Source organism: Quercus lobata, chromosome 7 (genome assembly GCF_001633185.2).
Source record: "Quercus lobata isolate SW786 chromosome 7, ValleyOak3.0 Primary Assembly, whole genome shotgun sequence".
In the NCBI taxonomy this organism is placed as follows: Eukaryota; Viridiplantae; Streptophyta; class Magnoliopsida; order Fagales; family Fagaceae; genus Quercus; species Quercus lobata.
In genome coordinates this window covers 22,016,808-22,040,054 of record NC_044910.1, presented here as the reverse complement: position 1 = coordinate 22,040,054, position 23,247 = coordinate 22,016,808, and the positions used below count along the sequence as shown (strand labels likewise).

The 23,247-nt window shown below is 37.9% G+C and overlaps 2 protein-coding genes across 2 annotated transcripts; both read right to left on the bottom strand.

Annotated features, from left to right (window-relative positions):
• Window positions 1–10,373: 10,373 nt before the first annotated feature.
• On the bottom strand, window positions 10,374–10,835 carry LOC115951749. The gene has a single exon (XM_031068900.1). It carries the CDS (start codon window positions 10,833–10,835, stop codon window positions 10,374–10,376), a length of 462 nt encoding a protein of 153 aa, XP_030924760.1.
• Window positions 10,836–16,684: 5,849 nt separating this feature from the next.
• Window positions 16,685–22,642, bottom strand: LOC115951748 (AP2-like ethylene-responsive transcription factor PLT2). The gene is made up of 8 exons (XM_031068899.1): window positions 22,571–22,642; window positions 20,819–21,267; window positions 20,588–20,725; window positions 20,396–20,460; window positions 18,287–18,375; window positions 18,123–18,196; window positions 17,730–17,780; window positions 16,685–16,712 (listed from the first exon to the last, which is right to left on the bottom strand). The coding sequence occupies exons 1-8, from the start codon at window positions 22,640–22,642 to the stop codon at window positions 16,685–16,687; spliced, it is 966 nt and encodes a 321-aa protein (XP_030924759.1).
• Between the last annotated feature and the right edge of the window lie 605 nt (window positions 22,643–23,247).

The following is a 23,247-nucleotide window of genomic DNA, read 5'->3' as shown; positions in this document are numbered from 1 at the left end:
ATAAAAAGTACTCGAGTGAAGCTTGGTGCAACAATATGGGCTTATAGTGTTTTGAGACAAAAATTTGGGTAAGATTTATACAAAAATTGGGTTAGTGTTAGAGTGCTTTTTAACTATCCTCTTTGAGGGCTTAGAGTGTTTTCAGGCAAAAATTTGGTTTAAAACATTTGGCAAAGCTAAAGTCAAGAATTCAAACATAATCAACATTGGAATGAGTACTGTATTGACGCAATTTGAGTTCCTAACCCAAAGTATAAATGAACTTAGGCCCAAAAAACCCAACACAATAAATTTGTAGAGAGTGGGTTAGAAAACTGGATTTTAATGAATCAGAAAACAAGTAAAATGGATTCAGATAACAAGAAAATAAAGATAGACTGGTTTATTCTAAATAAAATCATTCTCAGCACAGTCTGAGAAGATCAGCTCTTATATATTTCTCTCAAAATTGATTACAAGTTTAGTCCTTGATCACTACAGTGTCCTTCTCTTAATATCTCAATCCCTTTTCCTTATTGCCTTCTTTCTATTTTATACTCCTACTTTGCCTTCATTTCTGCCCTCCACTTGTAGGTTAGATTGTTGGTGCTCATCCCTGTCACATCAGCACCTTCCTGAAGTCTCTAGAGAGTAGCTATAAGGCTGAAAACTATTGTTCAGGCATCATTTCCTACCAACCTTTACAGTCGTAGCTTGCTCGTGAATTTTAAAGTCTTACTTCTTCCTCACTATTGATCTATTCTCGGACCACTATGCCTTCTCAGACAAGGCCCAAGGCCCAATATATATTTGGGCCGACGTCCCCACAATAGCCCTTCAAAATTCCGGTTTTCTCTTCCTATCCGAGGAGAAAAATGGGGTTTTGATGTTTGAATAATAAATCCCACATGTTCCTTTGATTTCCACATGTGAGAATGTCATTTCGCGTGTCCCATAACTGTTCCTGACACTTCGGAGCCCGTGATATCTCATTAAATGCTCTAGGCAGCACTATGTTCCCTGTGTCCTATGGTGAGATGTGGATCCTATGGCTGACATTTCCCCTTGAATTTTGAGCAAGATAACTCCCACTTAATTTTGCCTCCTATATAAGGCGCCTAGGGGGAGTTATTTCTCCCCATTTTACAAATTTTCAAGCTCTCCAGAAGTTCCTAACTCTCAAACCTTTAAAGCTTTCCAAGTTTCTAAATCTTCCAAGTCCTCTTACTAATTTTTTTTTAAATCTTTAAAAAGTTCAGGGATCAACACACGTGCTTATTCTCGTAAGTTTCTTCTTCTTTGGGTTCTTTTCTCCTCAGCCTTCTATTCTTTGTTTCATTTCTTTGAAAACTTCTTTCACATCCTTTTAACTTGCCTAGATGGGTAGATTTAAGCACCTTGTAGACTCTCCCACCTGTATGGAGGGCTTCAGGGCCAAGTACCACATTCTGTAGGGAGTAGCCCTGCGGTATTGTACTCCAGACCGAATAGTTATAAATAGAAACGAAGGGGAGGTTGTCATTCCTATGATTGCTTTCATAGAAGGAGGAATGACGCTTCCTATAGGTAAAGTGACTTGAGACTACCTAATCAACCATAGGCTGTGTCCTCACCAGTGTGCGCCCAACCTTTTAGGATCCTGGGTAGCGTCGATGCTCTTAACGAGAAGATGGGTTTGAGACTAACCTGGCACGATGTCGTCCATATGTACGAGTGCCACTCACTTGCTGACTCGGGGTATTACCTTAAGTCCAGGTCCAACATAGTTAGGCTCGTATCGTGTCTTTCCAAGTCCAATAAGGGCATGAAGGACGACTACTTAATCGCCTTTGGGGAATGGTACGACGGTCTTCACTGCCCAACTCGGGAGGGAAAGCCAGGTGGGATACCCTAGGGTTAGGTCCCTTAGCACGGGATTTAGTTCTTTTAGCTTTGCCATCCTTCCCTTTAATATTTTATTTTCCTTTGATGATGGGTTTTGTTGGTTTGACCATGATTTGTTCCTCGGCTGTTTTTGCAGACAAAAGTCACGTAGCGCCCCGCCTCAACTTGGTCAACGTCGCTTACCTCAACAAAGTCCTCAGATCCGAGGTGTTTGTGAGTGAGGATAGGCAGCTAAGAGCGGTCCACCTCATCTTGGACTTTGAACCAATCTCAGACAACTTCCAGAAAGTGGGCCACGCGATCAGGGCAGGCAACCCCCGGTTATGTCGAATAGATGTCTCTATTCCTGGGTTCCTGGCCTATGAGGACATTTTGCCAGTTGAGCTGCCATCTCAATGTGCCTTCCCTAAAGCAGCAGTTCCAAGGGAATAGACTGCTTCCTCACGCTTATCACTCAAGGAGGAAATAGATCAATTTCGACTCGAGGAAAAAGAAGAGGTGCAAGTAGATCCCGTGGAGATCCTAGATTTTGAGGGTGAGTTTGACAGATCCTCAATAGCTTGCTCCCCCTCTATTGATAATCGCCGAGGTAGATAGCAGTTCCGAGGAGGAAGACTCAATGGTTCTGAATCTGAGAAAGGGCTTAAGGGATCTTATGGCTGGGCGGAATAAGGGATCGTCATCCAAGAAGGCCCTTAAGTCACAACTTCCCCTTACTCTCCCCCCTCCCCCTCCTTCTCCTATAACCACAATTGGCCTGCTCCCCTACCCTAACTTGAAGAAGAAAAGGAAGGAGTAGGAATTGGAGGAAGGTGAGGTGGTCCCTCAGAAGGAGGCCAAGCACCAGAAGACAACCAAAGACAAGCGTGCCTCCTCTGTGGACAGTAGGGAGGACCCAAATATGGCCGAGGTGCGCCAACAACAACATACTTGGGCTCTTCGATTGGAGCTAGATGGTGCTACCATCCCATGGAACTCCTCCATGAGGGAGTTCTAGAAAGGGCACTCCTCCTACATTGCTAAAGCCTTAGAGTAGCCCCTACTCCTACCGAAAGACATGGAGGCTCTAAAGTGTATGAGGCAGCCAGACCTCTTTATGTCCCTAAAGAAGGATCTTGCCATGGTAAGTTCACCATCATATCTTTTAGTTAAATGTTAAGGTGCCCTTTCAATTCTCTCCTCCTTTTCTTTTATTTATTTATTTTTTATTTTTTTTACATGGGATTCCTTTGTTGTTTTTGTACAGGCTGTCCAAGAGGTTTTCGTAGCTGAGGAATGGGTCAAGGACACTTTGAAAGAGGCCAGGGTTGAGGTCATCCTCTAGGCTGAGGCTAACAAGTCTTTGCGAGCCATGAAGCAAGAAAATCAAGAGCTGGCCACCAAACTGACTGCTGAGGAGAGGGCGAGGAGGAGCGCTGAGGTTGGATTGAAGAATGTCTAGGACCAGGCTGAAGATCAACGCAGAAAGCTCTATCTTACTGAGATAGAGCTGGCCACACAGAAGCAACTAGTCCTAGACCTCAAAGCTGAACTTGAGAAAGCCAAAGTTGTCGCTTGGATGACCAAGGAAGTTACTGAGGCCTCAAGGCAAGCATTTTACAACCTCGGGGTAGAAGAAACTGAGATCTGACTGGCTGAGGAGCTAGCCGAGATATGTAGGGACTACTGCAAGGAGACCTGGATGGAGGCCCTCAACCTTGCAGGGGTCCCTTCTGCCTCAGAGTGGAGGCAGGCTAAGAGTGTTTACTATTCTCCCGACATCCGCAAGGTCCTAGTTGCCCTCCCATCTCCCTCTGCCCTTGCCCTAGAATCCTTCGAGCAACCCCTGACTGTTCAGGCCATTCTTCCCCCCTCTAAGGCTTCTAAAGGATCCAGCCAAGCTAGTGATCAAGGCTAAGGAGCCGAGGTGGCCAAGGATAAAGGCAAGGGAAAGGAGGTTAAGCCTCCCTCAGAGGCTAAGGATGCTGCTAAGGCCAAGGCCAAGGATGCCGTCGAAGCCAAGGATGCCGTCGAGGCCAAGGATGCCGCCGAGGCCAAGGATGCTATAGTCAAAGCAAAGGAGCCTGAGGACAAATCCAAAGAGGCTGACCCTAAGGCCAAAGGTGCTCCTACCTCTCAGCCAAGTAAGAAAGATGACCCTCCTCCTCCTCCAGCCAAGGCCTAGCTAGTGCAGATAGCATCAAATTTTTGGTGCGACAAAGTTTAGGTTTCACTCAGCAACATATATCATGTGTGCACAAATGTAAAAACAATCCAAGATTGATCAAGCAAATTAACAAGAACAAGGATAGATTAGCCTCCTATTTTTCAGCCTTGATAGCAAAACATCTTGTAGCTAGAAGAAAAAGGGGTCCAACAAGTGATTCCTCTTCTTCTTCATCATCTTGATCTTCTTCTTTTGTAGTGGAAGTTTGTCATTATGTATAATGTACCTTTCCTTTATTTAATGAAAAAGGGCTACACTTTTCACTTTATGAATCTTTCCTTTCTCTGTAATATTTATTTTATGATTGGTGTAGTTGTCATTTTTCTCTCCAATGGGACTTAAAACTGATGATGTTGTTGACAGTAGCGAATTATTGCCACCCTGACTTTACCAAAGCCAACAGTAGTGCATTACTGCTAACTTAGACGATTTAAACTTGTTTAAATAATAAGGAAAATGACCATGTGCTTGTACTGAGAATTGTGCAACCAATAGAGAAGGCTAAATCTTTATAGAGATGAGCAAAACACTTAGTAGAAAATAAACAGATATTGACTTGTCCGAGGGGTGTGATTTGAGGAGCCAGACATAGCCCTTGTTTTGCCCAATATCTAGGCAAATAACCAAGAACACTAACTTACCCAGGGCAAGTGATCCGAGGAGCCAGGAATAACCTGGGGTCTGTTTTAACACTTAGAAAAATAAATAGAGAGTATTAATTTACCCAAGGTATATGGTTCGAAGAGTTAGGCATAACTAATGTTCTGTTCAACACTTAGAAAGGTGTCAAGAAGCATTAATTTACCCAAAGTATGTGGTCTGAGGGACCAAGCATAACTAAGGTTTTGTTTAACACTTAGAAAGATGTCATTAAATATTAATTTACCCAAAGCATGTAGTCCGGGGAGCCAAGCATGACTAAGGTTCTGCTTAATACTTAGAAGGATGTCACAAAGTGTTAATTTACCCAAAGCATGTGGTCCGAAGAGTCAGGCATGACTAAGGTTTTGTTTAACACTTAAAAAGATATCATTAAGTATTAATTTACCCAAAACATGTGGTCCAAGGAGCTAGGCATGACTAAGGTTCTATTTAATACTTAGAATGATGTCACAAAGTGTTAATTTACCCAAAACATATGGCCCGAGAAACCAGACATGACTAAGATTTTGTTTAACACTTAGAAAGATGTCATTAAGTATTAATTTACCCGAAACATATGGTCTGGAGAGCCAGGCATGACTAAGGTTCTGTTTAATACTTACAAGGATGTCACAGAGCGTTAATTTACCTAAAGCACGTGGTTCGAGGAGCCAGACATGACTAAGGTTTTGTTTAACACTTAGAAAGATGTTATTAAGTATTAATTTACCCAAAACATATGGTCCGAGGAGCCAGGCACGACTAATGTTCTATTTAATACTTAGAAGGATGTCACAGAGTGTTAATTTACCCAAAGCATGTGGTCTGAAGAGTCAGGCATGACTAAGGTTCTGTTTAACACTTAGAAATATGTCATTAAGTATTAATTTACCTAAAACATTTGGTCCGGGGAGCCAGACATGACTAAATTTTTGTTTAATACTTAGAAGGATGTCACAAAGTGTTAATTTACTCAAAGCATGTGGTCCGAGGAGTCAGGCATGACTAAAGTTTTGTTTAACACTTAGAAAGATATTATTAAATATTAATTTACCCAAAACATGTGTTTCGGGGAGCCAAGCATAACTAAGATTCTGTTTAATACTTAGAAGGATGTCACAAAATGTTAATTTACTCAAAGCATGTGATCCAAGGAGCCAAGCATGACTAAGGTTCTGTTTAAAATTTAGAAAGATGCCATTAAAATATTAATTTACCCAAGGTATATGGTCCGAAGAGCTAGATATGACCAAAGTTCTGTTTGATATCCAAATAAATAATAGGGAATACAACGCATAACATAATAAACGAGAATATGACAAGGAATGTCTTCATTAATAATAAGACATTCTGAGGTTGTTTACATTCTAGGGGCGTGATACAGCATTTTCATCTAGATAATATGCACCTATTCTTGCCACCAATGTAATGCGATATGGCCCTTCCTAGTTAGGCCTTAACTTTCCCCATACTGGGTTTGTTGCAGTACCCAAAACCTTTCTTAACACCAAGTCTCCAAGTGCTAACGGCCTTAGTTTCATGTTGCCATCATATCCTTTCTTGAGCTTGTGTTGATAATATGCCATCTGGACCACAGCATTTTCTCTTCGCTCTTCAACTAAGTCTAAGCTCTTCCCTAACAACCCATCATTGTTGCTCAGATTGAAAGAACACGTTCTCAGCGTTGGGAACCTAGTCTCCAGAAGGATAACAACCTCGGCACCATAAATCATTGAAAATGGTGTCTCCCCTATTAACCTACGAGGTGCGGTTTGATATGTCCAAAGGACTTGTGACAACTCTTCCACCTATTTTCCCTTTGCATCGTCCAATCTCTTATTGAGTCCATTCACTATGACCTTGTTGACAGCCTTGGCCTATCTATTCCCTTATGGATAAGCTGAGGTGGAATACCTATCATAATTCACAGGTCACAACAGTACCTCCTGAAGACTTTGCTATTAAATTAAAGACCATTGTCCAAGATGAAGGTTTAAGGGATCCCGAATCGAGTGACAATATTTTTCCAAACAAATCTCTTGGCATTCATGTCCCTGATATTTGCTAATGGTTCAGCTTCAACCTACTTGGTGAAGTAATCTGTGTCGACTAGCAAGTATCTCTTATTCCCTACTGCCCTAGGGAAAGGACCTACAATGTCCAAGCCCTATTGAGCAAATGGCCAAGGGTTGGACAGGGGATTAAAGACTCCCCCCTACTGATGAATATTTGGTGTAAATCTTTGGCATTGGTCACACTTTTTCACATATTCTTATGCTTCATTCTGCATATTCGGTCACTATCTGTGAGACAAAGACATGCCTCTTGTGTGACTTTCACAAATCCCTTCATGTAACTCCTCAAGGAGTAACTTTAATGCTTCTGGGTGTATGCACAGTAAGTATAGCCCCAAAAAAAGAGCGTTTGTACAATATTTGGTCCTCGGATAGCCAAAATCGATGAGCTTTTCTTCGCACCTTGTTAGCTTCTGATTTCTCCTCGAGCAAGATATCTTCCTTGAGGAATAGTACTATAGGGTCCATCCAGCTAGGCCCCACCCTAATTTGATGGATATGAACCATTTCTCCCTTCACCTTAGTATGCTTACACAAGTCTTCAACAAGGATGACTCGAGGTAAACCCTGTGTTGAGGAGGTTGTAAGAGTGGCTAGAGAGTTAACATGCATGTTCCTAGGGATATGCAACAAGCTGAAAGACTCAAATCCTGACTGCAAGTGCCTAACCTGATTCAAATTTTCTTGCATCCTCACATCCCTGGCTTCTAACTCCCTTCTCACTTGGCCTACGACTAATCTTGAATTCGAATATATCTCCACTACCTTTCTACCCATTTTTTGAACCATGGCTATCCCTACCAATAGAGTTTCATACTCAGCCTCGTTGTTTGCAGCCAAGAAGCCCAATTTTAAGGATTTCTCAATAGTGATATTCTCAGGTGATACCAGAACTAACCCTACTTCGGATCCCCTTTGGTTTGCTACTCCATCAACATATACCCTCCAGGATAAAGGCCTTTGTAGAGAGACCATGCCAACTGATTTTCCATCCATGCCCTTTTTTTTCCACTTTCTCTTCTAATGGGGATTCAGCGAACTTGGCCACCAAATCAGTGATGATTTGACCCTTGACAAAGGTTTGAGGCATGTACTTGATGTCGAAAGCGTCAAGGATTGTACCCCATTTGGCAATCCTTCCTGTGAAGTCAGCATTCCAGAGTAGTGATCGAAGTGGAAGTTGGGTTAAAATAACAATCGTGTGGGATTGGAAATAGTGGGGGAGTTTACGTGTAGCATGTACCATTGCCAAAATGGCTTTCTCCAATGGTAGATAACGAACCTCTACTTCATGCAACGACTTACTTACTTAGTAAATTGGCCTTTGCACACCATTGTCAACTCACACCAGCACCAAGCTTACAACATGAAAAGCTACAATAATGTAAGCAAACAAGACCTCGTCCACCTCGGAGCTAGACATGACAGGTGGTCGAGAAAGGAACTCCTTAAGATGTTGGAAGGCCGAGGCACACTCCTCGATCCACTCAAATCCCTTCCACTTATTTAACAATTGGAAGAAGGGTCTGCATCTGTCCATTGATCGAGAGATGAATCGGTTTAAGGTGGCAGTCATTCCTGTTAGCTTTTGTACCTCTTTAGAATTCCGAGGTGGTTGTAGACCGTTAATTGCCTTAACTTGATTAGGGTTGACCTCAATTCCGTGATAAATGATCATATAGCCCAGAAATTTACCTGATCCCACACCAAAGGAGCACTTGGAAGCATTAAAGCGCAGCTTGTGTCTCCTCAATATTTTAAAAATATCCCCGAGGTCTCCCACATGCTCAGATACCACCTTAATCTTTATCACCATATCATTTATATAGACCTCAATATTCTTGCCCAATTGTGGTTCAAACATTCTAGTTATCATCCTCTGATAGGTAGACCCTGCATTCTTCAAACCAAAAGGCATCACCTTATAGTAGTAATTTCCAGTAGGAGTGACAAAAGCTATCTTCTCCTGATCACCCAAGGCTAGTGGTATTTGATGGTGTCCTTAAAAGGTATCTAAAAATCTCATCTAAGGATGGCCTACAGTTCCTTTTATGAGCTAGTCTATCCGAGGCATAGGGAAATGGTCTTTTGGACAGGCCTTATTTAAATATGTGAAGTCCATACACACTCGCCACTACCCATTTTTCTTCTTCACCACTACAGTATTGGCCAGCCACTCAGGGTAAAATACCTCCTTAATAGCCCCAACCTGCTTAACTTTCATCACCTCGTCTTTGATAGCATTAGAATGGTCTTTAGATGAGCGTCGAGGTGGTTTCTTTTTGGGGGTGACAAATGGATTGACATTCAAATGATGAAAAATGAAGCTTGAATCCACCCCCGGAGCTTTGTAAGCACTCTACACGAACACGTCAACGTTCCTTCTAAGAAACTCTATCAGCTCTTCCTTCTCCTGAGGAGGCAGCTGAGCCCCGACTTGAAAAAACTTCTCTAGATCATCACCTACAATAATTTTCTCTAAATCCTCACACTTTACCCCCTCAGCTGTCCCATTCGAAGGCGACATCGGAGTCCTTGATTGTTATAAATCCTTATCAGTAGAGGCCGAAGACCCAATCTCAAGTTAATGCATAATTGCGACTACCAAGCATTGTCTAGCCACAAACTAGCTCCTAACCAATTCCTCAATCTGATCCCCGGACGGATACTTCACTTTCAAGTGGATGGTGAAAAAAACAGCCCCAAAGGCATGAAGCCAAGGTCGTGCTACAATGGTTGTGTAGGGAGAATAAGCATCCACCACAATGAAATCTACCTCAACCACCTCTGAGCCTGCCTGTACTGGTAGTCTAATCTGACCCATCGAAACAACAACTTTCCCATCAAAGCCCACCAAAGGTGAATCATAACTTGTCAAATCCTCCAGTTTCAGGTTCAGCTCCTTATACAAATCAGGATACATAATCTCATCCCCACTACCCTGATCCACCAGCACCCTCTTCATATCATACCCCCTATCCTGAGGGTGACCACTAGGGCGTCATCATGTGGTTGTATGGTTCCAGCATTATCATCGTCCGAGAAGTTCAACGTTGGTCAGATCTCCACCCTAGCCCTTTTTGGTTCATGTTCAGGGTCCTCGGCAGGTAGTCGAGCCACGAACATAACCCTAGAAAGATGAGAACTAGTCCTCCCTGGTGTAGCGAGGATGACATTAATTGTGCCCAAAGGGGCTCTCAAAGAAGCATCTTTCCGAAGTTCCGGTCCAGCCTGGCCCATTTGCCCGTTGGGATGATACAAGAATTGTTTCAACCTTCCTTCCCGGACCAGCTAATCCAGATGATCCCTCAGTGGTGTGTCCTTGGTCTTAGGTAGTGAAGACTTTGGTTGTGCCTCATAGGGTCTCCTCTTATCTTGTTTGGCCATTTGAAGTATGACTCATTCTTGATCTTTTCCAAGACCTGATGTACTGGTTCTCAGAACACCGTGTTAACCATCTAAAGAGATATAGACCCAGATTGCCTAGCAAAATCCCTTTGGGGTCTGTTATTTTTGTAGCAGTTCGACCTAAAATCCCTTATCTCTTGAGGGACAACCTTTGCCTTTCCCTTCCCTTGCTGCTAGTCTTACTCGACCCGCTTGTATTCATCAATACGATCCATAAGCCGACGCATACTCCTTAACGACTTCTTGGTCAAGTACTTTCTCAAATCATGCTCGGCAAGCAGGCCGACCTTAAATGTCCTTATATTGATGTCATTGAAATCCCCTTCGATCTCATTGAACATCTCCCGGTATCTGTTCGAGTATGTTTTCAAGATCTCCCCTTCTTGCATGGACATGGATAATAGGGAATCCAAGGCCCAAGAAACCCTACTGCATGTGATAAAATGAGATCCAAACGCTCGGGTGAGCTCCTTGAAGGAATCAACGGAACCTGCACCTAGGCCATTAAACCACCTCATCGCCATAGGCCCTAAACTAGAGGGAAACATCTTGCACATCAAGGCCTCATTCTTGGAGTGCACAACCATTCTCTGGTTGAAGTGGCTTACGTGCTCCACAGAGTCTGTTCGACCATTGTACATGGTGAACATGGGCTGGGTGAATCGCCAAGGAAGTCTCCCTCCCTCAATTCTACACGTGAAAGGTGATCTAGAAATTTAGTTGAGCGCTTTGCTCATCGCATCATTTCCCAAGCCTTTGGAAGATGAATTACTGTTTCTGCATTCATTATGGTAGTCCTCATCATACGAGAAAGACTCACTAAGAGGGGTCCTTGATCTGTACCTATAACTACCATCCTCTTCATTATCATAAGAGAAGTCAGAATCAGAGGAAGTTCACCTTCGCCATTCGTGGTGCAACTTCCTCATTAAGTGATCAATCTCCAGCTACATGGCTTTGGTATTTTTCTCCTTAGAAAGGTGACTCCCGCCTCGAGGCTGGCTCCTGCTAGTATGGGTGGTATGCACACTAACCTCCCGATCCCTCCTGCGTTCAAGATTAACGAAATGATCTTGATGTTGGGACCCAACAGATTCCTCTAGATTCGGACCTAAAACTACCATAGTTGGAAGTAAAACTCACTACCGCACCAGAAATCCCCATAAATGGCGCCAATTGTATTGACGCGACTTGAGTCCCTAGCCCAAAGTATAAATGAACTTAGGCCCAAAAAGCCCTACACAATGAATTTGTAGAGAGTGGGTTGAAAAACTAGGTTTTAATGAATCAAACAACAAGTAAAATGGATTCGGATGACATGAAAATGAAGATAGACTAGTTTATTCTAAATAAAATCGTCCGAGGAGATCAGCTCTTATATATTTCTCTCAAGATTGATTATAAGTTCAGTCCTTGATTACTACAGTGTCCTTCTCTTAATTTCTCGATTCCTTTTCTTTATTGCCTTCTTCCTATTTTATACTCCCACTTTGCCTTCATCTCTGTCCTCCACTTGTAGGTTAGATTGTTGGTGCTCATCCTTGTCACATCAGCACCTTCTTGAAGTCTCTGGAAAATAGCTGTAAGACTGGAAACTACTATTCAGGCATCACTTCCTCATTAATGCGGTCAAAAAGTTAGCTGCATAGCATTTAATGGGGTGACAACAGCTTTCTCTTAGATATTTCCCAGCTCCCATTCCTTCTATACGTTCATAATGCATGTCCTTCTCAATAGAACCTCCTGGAATGTCACCCTAGATGATAGGACACACATTTTGATCTTTGTTTCGCCTAGCTGAGGGGATATTCCTCCTTGGCCCATCCCTCCTAGCCTTTACAGTCGTAGCTTGTTTGTGAAGTTCAAAGTCTTACTTCTTCCTCACTATTGATCTATTTTCGGATCACTATGCCTCCTCGAACAAGGCCCAAGGCCCAATATATATTTGGGCTCGCGTCCCCACAAGTACATATTAAAATTTATTAGTTACTCCAAGAGTACAGTGAGAATGGTGCTCAATCTTTTTACATTTATGGTAGACCTTATCATAAATTTAATTAGTGAGATTTATCATGAATGTGAAAGGTATAAGTGTCATATTATACTCTGAAAGCACTTAATAATTACTCTGGCAAATTTTTCTCCTACATAAAATAGGCTAATTGGCGAGCCTAATATTTGATTTCACAAGCTTGAGTTTATGATCCTTAATAAAATCAAATTTCATGAATTTGTAAATCAAATATGACTTGCAAGTCAAGGTTTATGACCTGCAATTACTCAGGTTGTACTTGTACATCCAATGAATTTTTACTATATACCAATAGGACTTTATGATGATTTCATGGTCTCTCTCTCTCCTCACTGGTTGGATCTCACAATCATTTTCCTTTTATACACAAATTGTGTAATTAAGTAGAAAATGCCAAAGAGATTGTTTATTTGCAAGACAAAGAAGCAAGTGGGCTTGTTATCAGGACAACACCTAATTCCGTACCTCTTTTTTACAAAAAAACTAGTCAATGGGTTCGTAGATACTTGAAATCCACATCTATTTTGAAGCAAGATAAATGGTTTGGTTGGACAAAGTAAGCCTTCAAAGCCCATTGTACCAAAAAACGAGATAATGGCCAAGCAAATTTTCAAAAACCCAGCTCATCATCCTTTTCTGTTTTGATACCAGATAGAAATTCTACTTTAACTTCTATCTACTTTAACCTAATTTAAATGGATATGTGTGAAGCTCTTTCATGGGAACTTAAAAATTAGCCCTTATTTCCTGTACCCCACAAACACTTATATATGTGAAGTGACCATCACACCAAGGATATGTGATGGTCATCACCCTCTTCTAAATAGAAACTACTACACATAATCACTCTCATTAATACCCTATTTATATTAGGTTTACACTCTACTAAGTTGGGGCATTAAAGTCGTTTAATATAATATTGGAACTGGCTAGGTAGGAGAGTTGGTTGTTGGTTTGTCCCAAATGACATAGGGTCTTGCTACTCTAGTATATGGGGAGTCCATCTTAGCTTGCCCCTTGCCCTTGAGTTAAAGGGCACCTCCATCCACCAAGGGTAGGTAGCTCTCAATTGTAATGTAAACTTACATTTTTGACATACAAAATGTGTATAATGTTGTACACATTTGCAAATATTATACAATATTGTAAACTTTTTGCAAAAATATATAACATTGTGCATTTTTTGTGTGTCTACTAATATATAAGTTTATATTGCTACTAAAATATAAGCTAAGAATTTTTCTTTATAATGTGATCAAAATATTCACGCACAATACCATCAAATATATATATATATATATATATATTTATATATTCAAATCCAAACTCACTGTTGGTTTGAGATGCAGTCGGAGACTCAGTCGATGCTGCAGAAAACATCATCGAAGACGCTCAAGTGAATCTTTAATTGCTGTAAGACAGTAGATATTACTCACTAAGCCATTGTTTATTATTTCAAGACTATCAAATGACCAAACAAAGATGTGAAAAATAGCTCCGAACATTCTGGCCTTTAGAGCCATTTCACATTTGCTTTGTGCGTGGACTACTTAGAAAGAGAAATATAAAAACAAATTCATTTAGAGAAAATTTCAAATTGGAAAACAGATCATTACCATTAATTCTTAAATCTTCAAAATGATGGTATTTTTTAATCACATAAAAGTCCAGTTGAAACAGGAAAATCCTCTATTAGTTTTAGATATTAAAAATACTGTTTTGAAATATAGAAATTTTGAGATTGATCTTTGCCTAAAGATCCTTTTTTTTTAATGCACTTCTTTTTGTTTTTTAATCCTTAATCATCCAATTTTTCTTTCTATTTGTAAAGGGAAAAAATGGTGCGTGTAAAGCAACCAAAGCATTCCTCACTAAATGAAGGAATTTGGTTTCCTCTTTCTAAATCAATTGCATCTTTCAAAAGCAGTGCGGTGTTTCAGGCAGCACCAACATGGTATTTGACAACGTTTTCGACGGCTCCATTTCCAAGTTACAACAAAGACATAGAATAATAAATAGAAGACAGAAAAACATAATATATAAAAGCAACCACCTTTTTCCATGGTCATATTGTTTATAAAACTTTGTTTGCTTCGTTCATCAAGCAACCTTTGATTAGATTACTCTAAATCATATAAGTCTCCCAGCAAAACACTAAAATCTATTTCAAGTTATGAATGTTTATATTTAGAATTTACTTTATGAACTAGATTTTTTTTTTTTAATCCTGGCATAGTTAGTCCTATCATGCATTAGAAGAGAGGGAACTCATCTAGAAAATCTCCATCCATCCAGCTTGAAGGAATTTCAAATTCTTGATTGTCCTGCCCAGAGTCTTCACCCAATTCACCATTTTCAATACCTTGTTGTGTCGAGTTGTGCTCCAAAATTGGTCCTTCAACTAGAAATCCACCAATGCTATCATTTGTATAATTCTTGTTAGTCCCCATCACTGCCAAACTCCCCCTTGAAATCCCACTACTTGGAAGTTCCCCTACAATGGTACAATAATTTGCATTGTTGTCCCCTTGAACACCAGTAAAATCATGACCAAAGTCAGGAATTAATGTTTGAGACTCAAGGTTTTGGATTCCACCAAGAGGGAAAGAGATTGAGTTTTGATTCTGGCAATGGTTGGTAACATTTCTGTCTTGATGAAATTGAAAATTTTGTAATGACTCCATCTGTTGAAACCCCCCATAGCCAATAGCACTATCAACAGTTTTTGTCAACATTGCATTTCCATCGAAGACCTCAGTCATTGGAAATTCTCCATTAAGGTAACCACTTATGAATCCATCACTCTCTAAGCCACTTTCAACATTCATTGACTCATGAAGGAAATTAGGGTTTTGATAGTTAGGATTTTGGTAGACATTGGGGGGGAAATTAGGGCTTTGAAATTGAACCTGATTAATATGTTTATTAGTATCCCTCCATGCCAAGTGCCCATCTGAAACACCATTAATGGGCAATTCGAAATTATTGCCCACACTTAAATTTTCATGGGTTCCATCCTCTTTACCAATTCTAGGTAATCCATGAGTAGCATTAAGATAGGAGGAGCTAGGGTTCTGATGCAGGACTTGGTTGGTGGTGTTGTAGTTCTGCGGAAACTCAACAAGATGGTTCTTTCTGGCTGTAAAGGATTGAAGCAGTTCAAATGGTTTCTTCATTGAGTTGGGTTGAGAGCTACTTGAACTTCCAAACTGTAGGTAGTATCTGGGGGTATTTCTAGTATTTGTTTTCTTCAAAAGAACGTCCTTAACTGGAGTCTTCTTTATCAACTTCGAAGCACCCTTGCCAATTGGAAGCCTTGCACTTTCAGTTATGTCTTTGACATTGTAGTTGCTCAAATCAAAATTGGTAACTGCTCTCACTCCTTTCAATCTTATGCTTGCAACATCATAGGCTTTAGCTGCTTCTTCTTCAGTATCTAATTTTTTGTACATATAGCAAGATATATCAGTCATAGTTTTGGTTAGGCCATTAAATATGAGGTAACTAGTTCTTAGATTAAAAAAATGTATGATAAACTTTTGACATGTTACACTAAACCCTCTTGTACATTAAACTAAAACATTATATATGAAAAAAACAATATATATATATATATATATGGATTGAGTTCAAGTTACACCTAGTATAACTCTAAGCAATATTACACCAATCAATAATTTTTAATTGGATGTGAATTTTGACAAATCAACTGTTGGATTACATTATTTTTGTATATTCACCATGCTTGCAAAATTTCAAGATGATCAAAGATTAATAGTCATGTCATCTATCAATTGTATAAATTCGAGTTTTTGTAGTTTAAAATAATACATAAAATATGAGTTTATGGATTAAATAGTAAATAATATCCAATTGGTATGAAAATTGGCATATATGTTTAAAACATATAGAATATGTAATCCAACGGCGGAATTTTCAAAATATAAATTCATTAACAAGTTATTGGGTGGTGTAACATTATTTAGAGTTACACTAGGTGTAATTTGAACCCAACCATATATATATATATATATATATATATATTATATTTTTACCAAAATGACCGAAAATTATGTAAAAGGTGGAAATAGCCATTTCCCATTTATTTGCTATATTTCTTCTTTCTTTATCTCTCTCTTTAGGATAAGTGGATAATACCACCAACCTCCCAAATTTGTCCAACCTAAGTTCACCACGCAATAGCACCTCCACCACCACATCACCACCACCTAACACTCCTACCCACACAAAACCACTAAAAAAACCCAAACAAACTCACACCTAAATACCCTGCAAATCTGCAATAACCAAACCTAAAACTCCCTTTTGACCATTGACCATTGGTGTCCAAATCATTATTGAACATACTTATAGAAACACCCAACACCTAATTACTACTAACAAATCAAAGAACCCACCACACAAAAACCCTAGAAAATCAATGGTTCTCGACTACAATTAAACACCCCAAATGCCACCTTGAGCCCTAAAACCATGACATTTAATATTGATTATACCAAAATTTTAAAGTCTTAGGAAACAATGAATTTAAACATTTAAGCTAACAATTGGCAACCAATCAATGTCACCCAAATGCACATGCACACCCATAGTTGACTCAAATATATTTCATAACACATAAATACACCTACCATAATGCCTATCAACTATGAACCATCATAACTTGATTAAAAAATCCAAGAAAATATAAACAGAGAGAAAAAGTCACCCCAGGATGGCACAATGAATTTATTCACAATATATGGTGCTAGGGCTTGCCGGATGTTTTTTTATTGAGAATTTTAGGGTTTTGCTGGGTTTTTTGATCTTGGATATTTCATGTTTAGATTGGGTGGTAGTCAGATTTCATGATGATTCTCTAGAATGTTTTTATTGTAATTTTGAAGTTGATAGCTTTTTGGAATTCATGTAAAGGTTTTAGATTGGATGGTGGCTGGAATTTAGTTTGTGTGGCTATTTTGTGGTTTGTGTACCGTAATAGTAGCTAATCTGGCCATTATGTGGTGTAATTGTAAAGAAATAGACATATTGGTGGATGAGAAAGGGAAGGGATGGAAGCATTGTAAGAAAAAAGAAAAGTTAAGAAGATAGGGCGAGCGGCAATGCTGACGTGAGGTGGTGTATTACTTAATTGTAACATATCAAAAATTTGAGGTAAATTGATGGTAGGCTTAATCTCGAGGCAACATGTATTTCTCCGTAATATTAATAGCAAGTTTAAGGTGAAAAAAATACTATTACAAAAGCTATCATTTTCATTGACAAAGATGTTATTTTTGAGCATCTAATCATGATATAATCAAATGAGTGATTCAATAGTAATAGGACTTACCAAATGTTCCTATATATAAGCCTTTCACTCCTTTTCCTTTCCCCAACTTGGCTTGCCATTTTTTATTGTCAGAGTTCCTGTTTCAAAGTATAGCCGTGAGAGAGAGAGAGAGAGAGAGAGGGGGGGGGTGGGGAGGGAGAGTTTTGATACCTTGAAACTCCACGGAAAATTGATGTTCCCTTCGCGAAGCCTCTACTCTTCCTGAAATTTGTCATGTTTAATAACCATCATGCAAAAAAAAAGAAGAAGTCAAAGTTACTAATTAACATGCCCAAGTGTTGTAATGAGAAAAGAATGTCTTTGATCTTAATTCTAAGTTTGGCACCAGTGAACAGATTTGTCCCAATTAATTTAAAATGCATGTCATTTTGCTTTTATAAAGCGGCTGAATCCAACTTATAAAATAGATATGTTTGGAAAAAGGGGGGATAGAAGGGAAGAAAAAATTATAAACATAGGTTTTTTTCTTTTTATGATTCCTTCTAGGGACATCAAGTCATTTATATACTTCCATTAGAAACACACATTACTTACAACTCTCACCTTCTAAGGTTTTGCAAATATTCATTCTTTGTCATGGACTGCATCTCCTCCAAATCCTTCTTGTAGTCACTCAACTACAATAATATATATAGCAAAACTATTAAAAGAAAAATCTCAAAGATGAAATGTAAATTTTAGTTTCGATCCTTTGATGAAATACATACAGGAAAATTTATTGGTGCAGTCTTGCCCCATAACTTAAGAGCAGCCAAATCATAAGCCCTAGCTGCATCCTCTTCGTTGTCAAATCCACCTGTGAAACATAATGAAGAATTGAGAAACTTTTTAAATTGATATACAACATTATTATTATTTTTTTACTTTTTTGAGAAATTTGTGTGCACATGCTAGGCAGTAAGTAGGTTAGGTGTTAGTAAGTTTTGAGACAACTTCTATGACGCTTTTTTTTTTTTTTGGATGGAATCGCACTTCCATTTATTTCCAAATTTGGATAGGTTTTGATTTGACCTAATTGGGTACATATCAAATCAAGTATTCCTATGATTGGAAACTTATCAAACTAAAATGTGTTTCTATTCCTATAATGTTTACTATTGGTCTCTTGTAGGAGAAAGTATATCATGTTTCGGTAATACCAACTCAGCATCTGTTTTGGTATTTTCTACCCAATAAATGAGTGATACTTGTTTCAAAAAAATCACATCAGACTACTCCAATAAATGATTAATTTATCTTCCTGATAGTATAGAAGATTGTGATTAATTTATTGGAGTAGTCTGATGTGGTTTTTTGAAACAAGTGTCACTCATTTATTGGATAGGAAATACCAAAACAAATATTGAGTTGGTATTACCAAAACATTGCATACTTTCTCCTCTCGTAGGTTGGGTCAACCTGGTATGTATGGCCCCTATTTTCTCTCATTTATACAAGAAAAACCTTAACATAGTGGAACCTCTTTTTTATTTTATTTTTTATTTTTACATTTATTTTAACAAAGAAATAAAACAAATAAAGAAAAAACTGAAATATAATAGTTGAATAATATATAAGTCATTAGGTTAATAGTCACGTAATTAATTATAATAGTCTACTAGTCTAATAATTTCACACACTCACACCAAAAATCCAAAAAAAAAAAAAAAGGAAAGAAAAGAAAACATGTATAAATTTACACATGAAACATGATAAATCAAAATTACCTATAAAAATAATTATATGTGCATTTAGATTAGGTTTTTGCTATAAACTTATTTATTTATTTGATGAAATTTGGCAAAAGTATAGTATTTAAAAATTAGAAGGCTTTAAAAGTTGTTAAATTAAAAAGCTAAAAGAATTAAGCTCATTCAAACTCTCACTTATATATATTTTTAGATCAAAATATAACATATTTGATAAAGAGAAAATATAATATAACTTTAAAATTTAAATATATATTAAAAATGAGTCAATAAAAAAAAAAAATTAATGTTTATGATAGAACCTTGGTAAATAGGTTTGGTTAGGTCAAAATTAGAAACTGAGTATAACATGAGCTTGTCTTCCTACTACCCATTTTTTGTGTGGGTTAATAGATTCAATTATTATTTTTTACTAAAAAGAAATATATCTATAATATATATAAAACTGAAAATATTTGACTTTTAGTTCACCTTATAATATCATGTTACATAAACTTTTAAGACCTCATAATTTTACACTTCATTATTTTAATACATATTTAAATCATATTCTATATTTAAACTCTGCATTAAAATCTTGGTATATCATATTTTCTTTAAATGTTAAAAGTAACATAATAATTGCATAATACTAAATATATAGTTTAATATGTGAATATAAAATAATAATAAATACATATTAATAATTATCAAATTTTATATTTAAAAAAAACAAAAAGGAGAAAAATATATTATGTTACCTTCCACTATCGATAAATAAAATTCTAATACCGATGTATACACTTGGATACACCTCTATGCTTCCAGAAGTCTACTTGCATATCTACAATTCTATATATGGTATTTTTTCTCTCTTTTTTTTTTAATTTAATTTTTTTTTTCTACTTTTTCTTTCCAAAAGGATAGATATAAAGTAAAGGACATTGGAATACTATTTTATTTATTTTGAGATGTAGAACTAAAAAATTATTTGAAAGATTTACTTACCAACATAAACTTCAAGAGTCGGAGGAAAAAGCAGGAGAGCAAAAGAAAAAAAGATCAGTAATTTAGAGAATGAATCGTACATGTAGCAATAGATGTTACTAAATAAACACAAGAGAATGATAATTATATCTTCTTGGCAACCTGTTTTTGATTTCTCTTCTGGATCAGTATTATCCCATAGAAATGCTTCAAAACGTGCAGTATACCTGTATCATATTCATTGTTATCTTTTCTATTTTTATTTTAATTGCATATATAATACTGTAAACAAAATTAACTTGTAATATTTAACGTGAGTTTTTATCCAAAAAATTTAGGGTTAGACAAACGCACCTACTAACTCCTCGGTAGATTGAGCCTCTCTCACTTAGTGAGCGATTAGGTCTTCTACGATGTCCTCTGCGACCTCCTTGTCCTTGAGGAATTTTTTTGCCATTTTGATAGCCATTCTCTCCACTAATATCATTGAAACTGCTAGCAAAACAATTGTTAATTCACTACATGAAAAAAAGACCCAAAAAAAAAAAAAAAGATAAGATAAATCATGCATCAAAAAGTGATAACCTTGTTTGGTTCACTTCAACATTACTAAGACCGTCATTAACTTCATTGCTCCAATTATTTTCACTTCCCACAGGCAATAGTGATGATTGTGAATAGTTAGAGAGTTCTTGGTAGTTGCTACAATGAACATCCATGGAGGAATTCTGAGGTGTTGGTGACATTTCTGCAGCTGGTAAGAGATACTCGGATAATGCAGCTGGAAGTTGATTTTCATTAGGAAAGTTGCTGAGAAAATCAAAACTCTTAGGAGCCTCGGCAGTAGAATTTGACTGCATGGATGGAGATGAACAATGGATTTGGCTTGAGTCACTAATAATGTCATACAAGTTCCCTAGGGTTGAATCCCCAAATTGAGAAGCTGTTGAAAAAGCTGACAAAGAACAAGAAGCCGGACTGTGGGCAAAATAGTAGTCATCATCATCTGTGTGTAACGATCCCATAATAAATACCTGCAAAAAAGAAGTTCAATAACTAAAAGAGCATTTTGTGATAAATTATTCAATCTCACACTCTTTCTGTCTTGCTGTGCTAATGACATTTCGAGCCAATGTTAGAAATAAAAAAAAAAAGTAAAAGAAAAGCAATAAATTTTTACAGTTGACTTTTCTCCAAAATGAAGCCAAACCATTTGATAATATATGTTTCGTTATCATATGGACAGGCTTACATATCAACAAATTAAAAACTGGTCAAGCCACTTGTCATTTGCTATATGAGAAGGCGTCTTGCATGAATGTTCGTAAATGTCTGGTGTCTTCCAATTTTACTGTCTTGATTGTTAGAACAATATGCAATAGAGATATTTATAATATAAAAAATAACCATTAATTTTGTTTGTTAGTGTTAAAGGCTGAAGCCTTATACTGTCATTTATATAGGTAATATATGTGTATTGTAAAAGTAATAAAAATGCAGTACAATGGTACACTTGGGCCTAAGCTTATTGGGCATAAATTCTAACAACCTCCTCAAACTTATGTTGGATGAGGTGAGATCAACTTGATTTTGGAAGCCAACTCACGAAAACATCTTGATAGAGGAGGCTTGGTGAAGATATCAGCTAACTAACCTTGTGAGGAGACAAACTACAGTTGTATTGTATCTAGATTTTTTTTTTTTTTACAAGATAGAACTTCTACTCTATCTTAATCTAAGTGTATATGTGTGTAAAGCTCATTTCTGGAGACTTGAACCCCGGCCCTTATCCCCCACACCCCACAAGCACTTATACTTTTGGAGTGACCATTGCACCAAGGGTATGCGGTGATGTATCTAGAATTAGATGGTGACGAATGGAGTGACAATTAATGCCAATATGCTTGGTACACCCGTGGAAGATGTCATTGTGGCAATCTAAACAACTCTTTGACGAATCATCTTCCTCTTCCCCAACTAAGGATCCTGCCAACACTCCTATTCTTAAGCCTCATCACTCTCATCAAGTAAGAACTCTTCCTTCTCACCTTTGTTACTTTCATTGTTTTTTTGCCCTTGCTTCTCTTCAAGAACCTCACACCTCCTGTGAGGCTTTCTCTAACCTACTATGACAGAAAGCTATAAAAGAAAATTTGGATTCACTACCTAAAATAGGGACTTGGGATATGTTAACCTCTAGTTGGCAAATATGTTCTAGATTGCAGATGGGTGTATATGATCAAGACTCGTTCGAATGACACTGTTGATCATTATAAGGCTATCTAGTGGCCAAGAGATTCACTTAGGAGTACGGAATTAACTATGAAGAGACATTACATTAGCCTTAGTTACTGGTCTTTCCTCTGTTTGCACACTTATTTGGGGTATTTGCCTCTGATAAATGGCCATTATTTTATATGGATGTGAAAAAAAAGCCTTCCTTAATGGAGAAAGCATAATGGAAGCCTACATGCAATTCCCTCCAGGATGCTTTCATCCTCCAAGGTTCTCTCATAAAGTGTGTTAACTACGTCGAGTACTCGACGGATTCAAGCAAGCTCTATGAGAATGGTTTGCCAAGATTAGCTCTAACATCTCCCAACATGGTTTGTTGACTAGTTCCATCTACTCGGCTCAGTTCTTTTGATGCTTAGATTATTTATCAACATTCTCTTATGTTAAAACTGATGAAGTTCGCTCAAGACTTAAGGATTTATCTACTAAGACTAGTGCAGGACAGCAGTCTAATAGTGGTGCAGGCCAACAAAGCAAAGAGATGGTTTGTAGCACTACTAATGCTAGTACAAGCATAGCAGCATCATCACTAGTAGACAAGGTCAGTCACAGCAATAGTTTTGAGCAATTGTGTAGCAACCATTCAAAAGAGATGTCTGATACAGAGCACCAGTGGGCTTGCAAGGATGTACTAGAGAGTATTGAGGTAGTACATTATCATGAGATTTTCATACATAGTTTTGGAGACTATGATACACGTGGCTTATAATAATTAGACT

Excerpts from the sequence above, each read along its gene's own strand:
- LOC115951749 (XM_031068900.1), bottom strand. The coding sequence starts at position 10,835 with ATGTACAATGGTCGAACAGACTCTGTGGAGCACGTAAGCCACTTCAAC.
- LOC115951748 (XM_031068899.1), bottom strand. The coding sequence starts at position 22,642 with ATGGCCATTTATCAGAGGCAAATACCCCAAATAAGTGTGCAAACAGAG. Across the intron at positions 20,726-20,818 it reads GTTGAAGTGAACCAAACAAG|TTTCAATGATATTAGTGGAG; the intron begins GTTATCACTTTT and ends TTTTGCTAGCAG. Across the intron at positions 18,376-20,395 it reads AGAAGAGAAATCAAAAACAG|GTGGATTTGACAACGAAGAG; the intron begins GTTGCCAAGAAG and ends TATGTTTCACAG.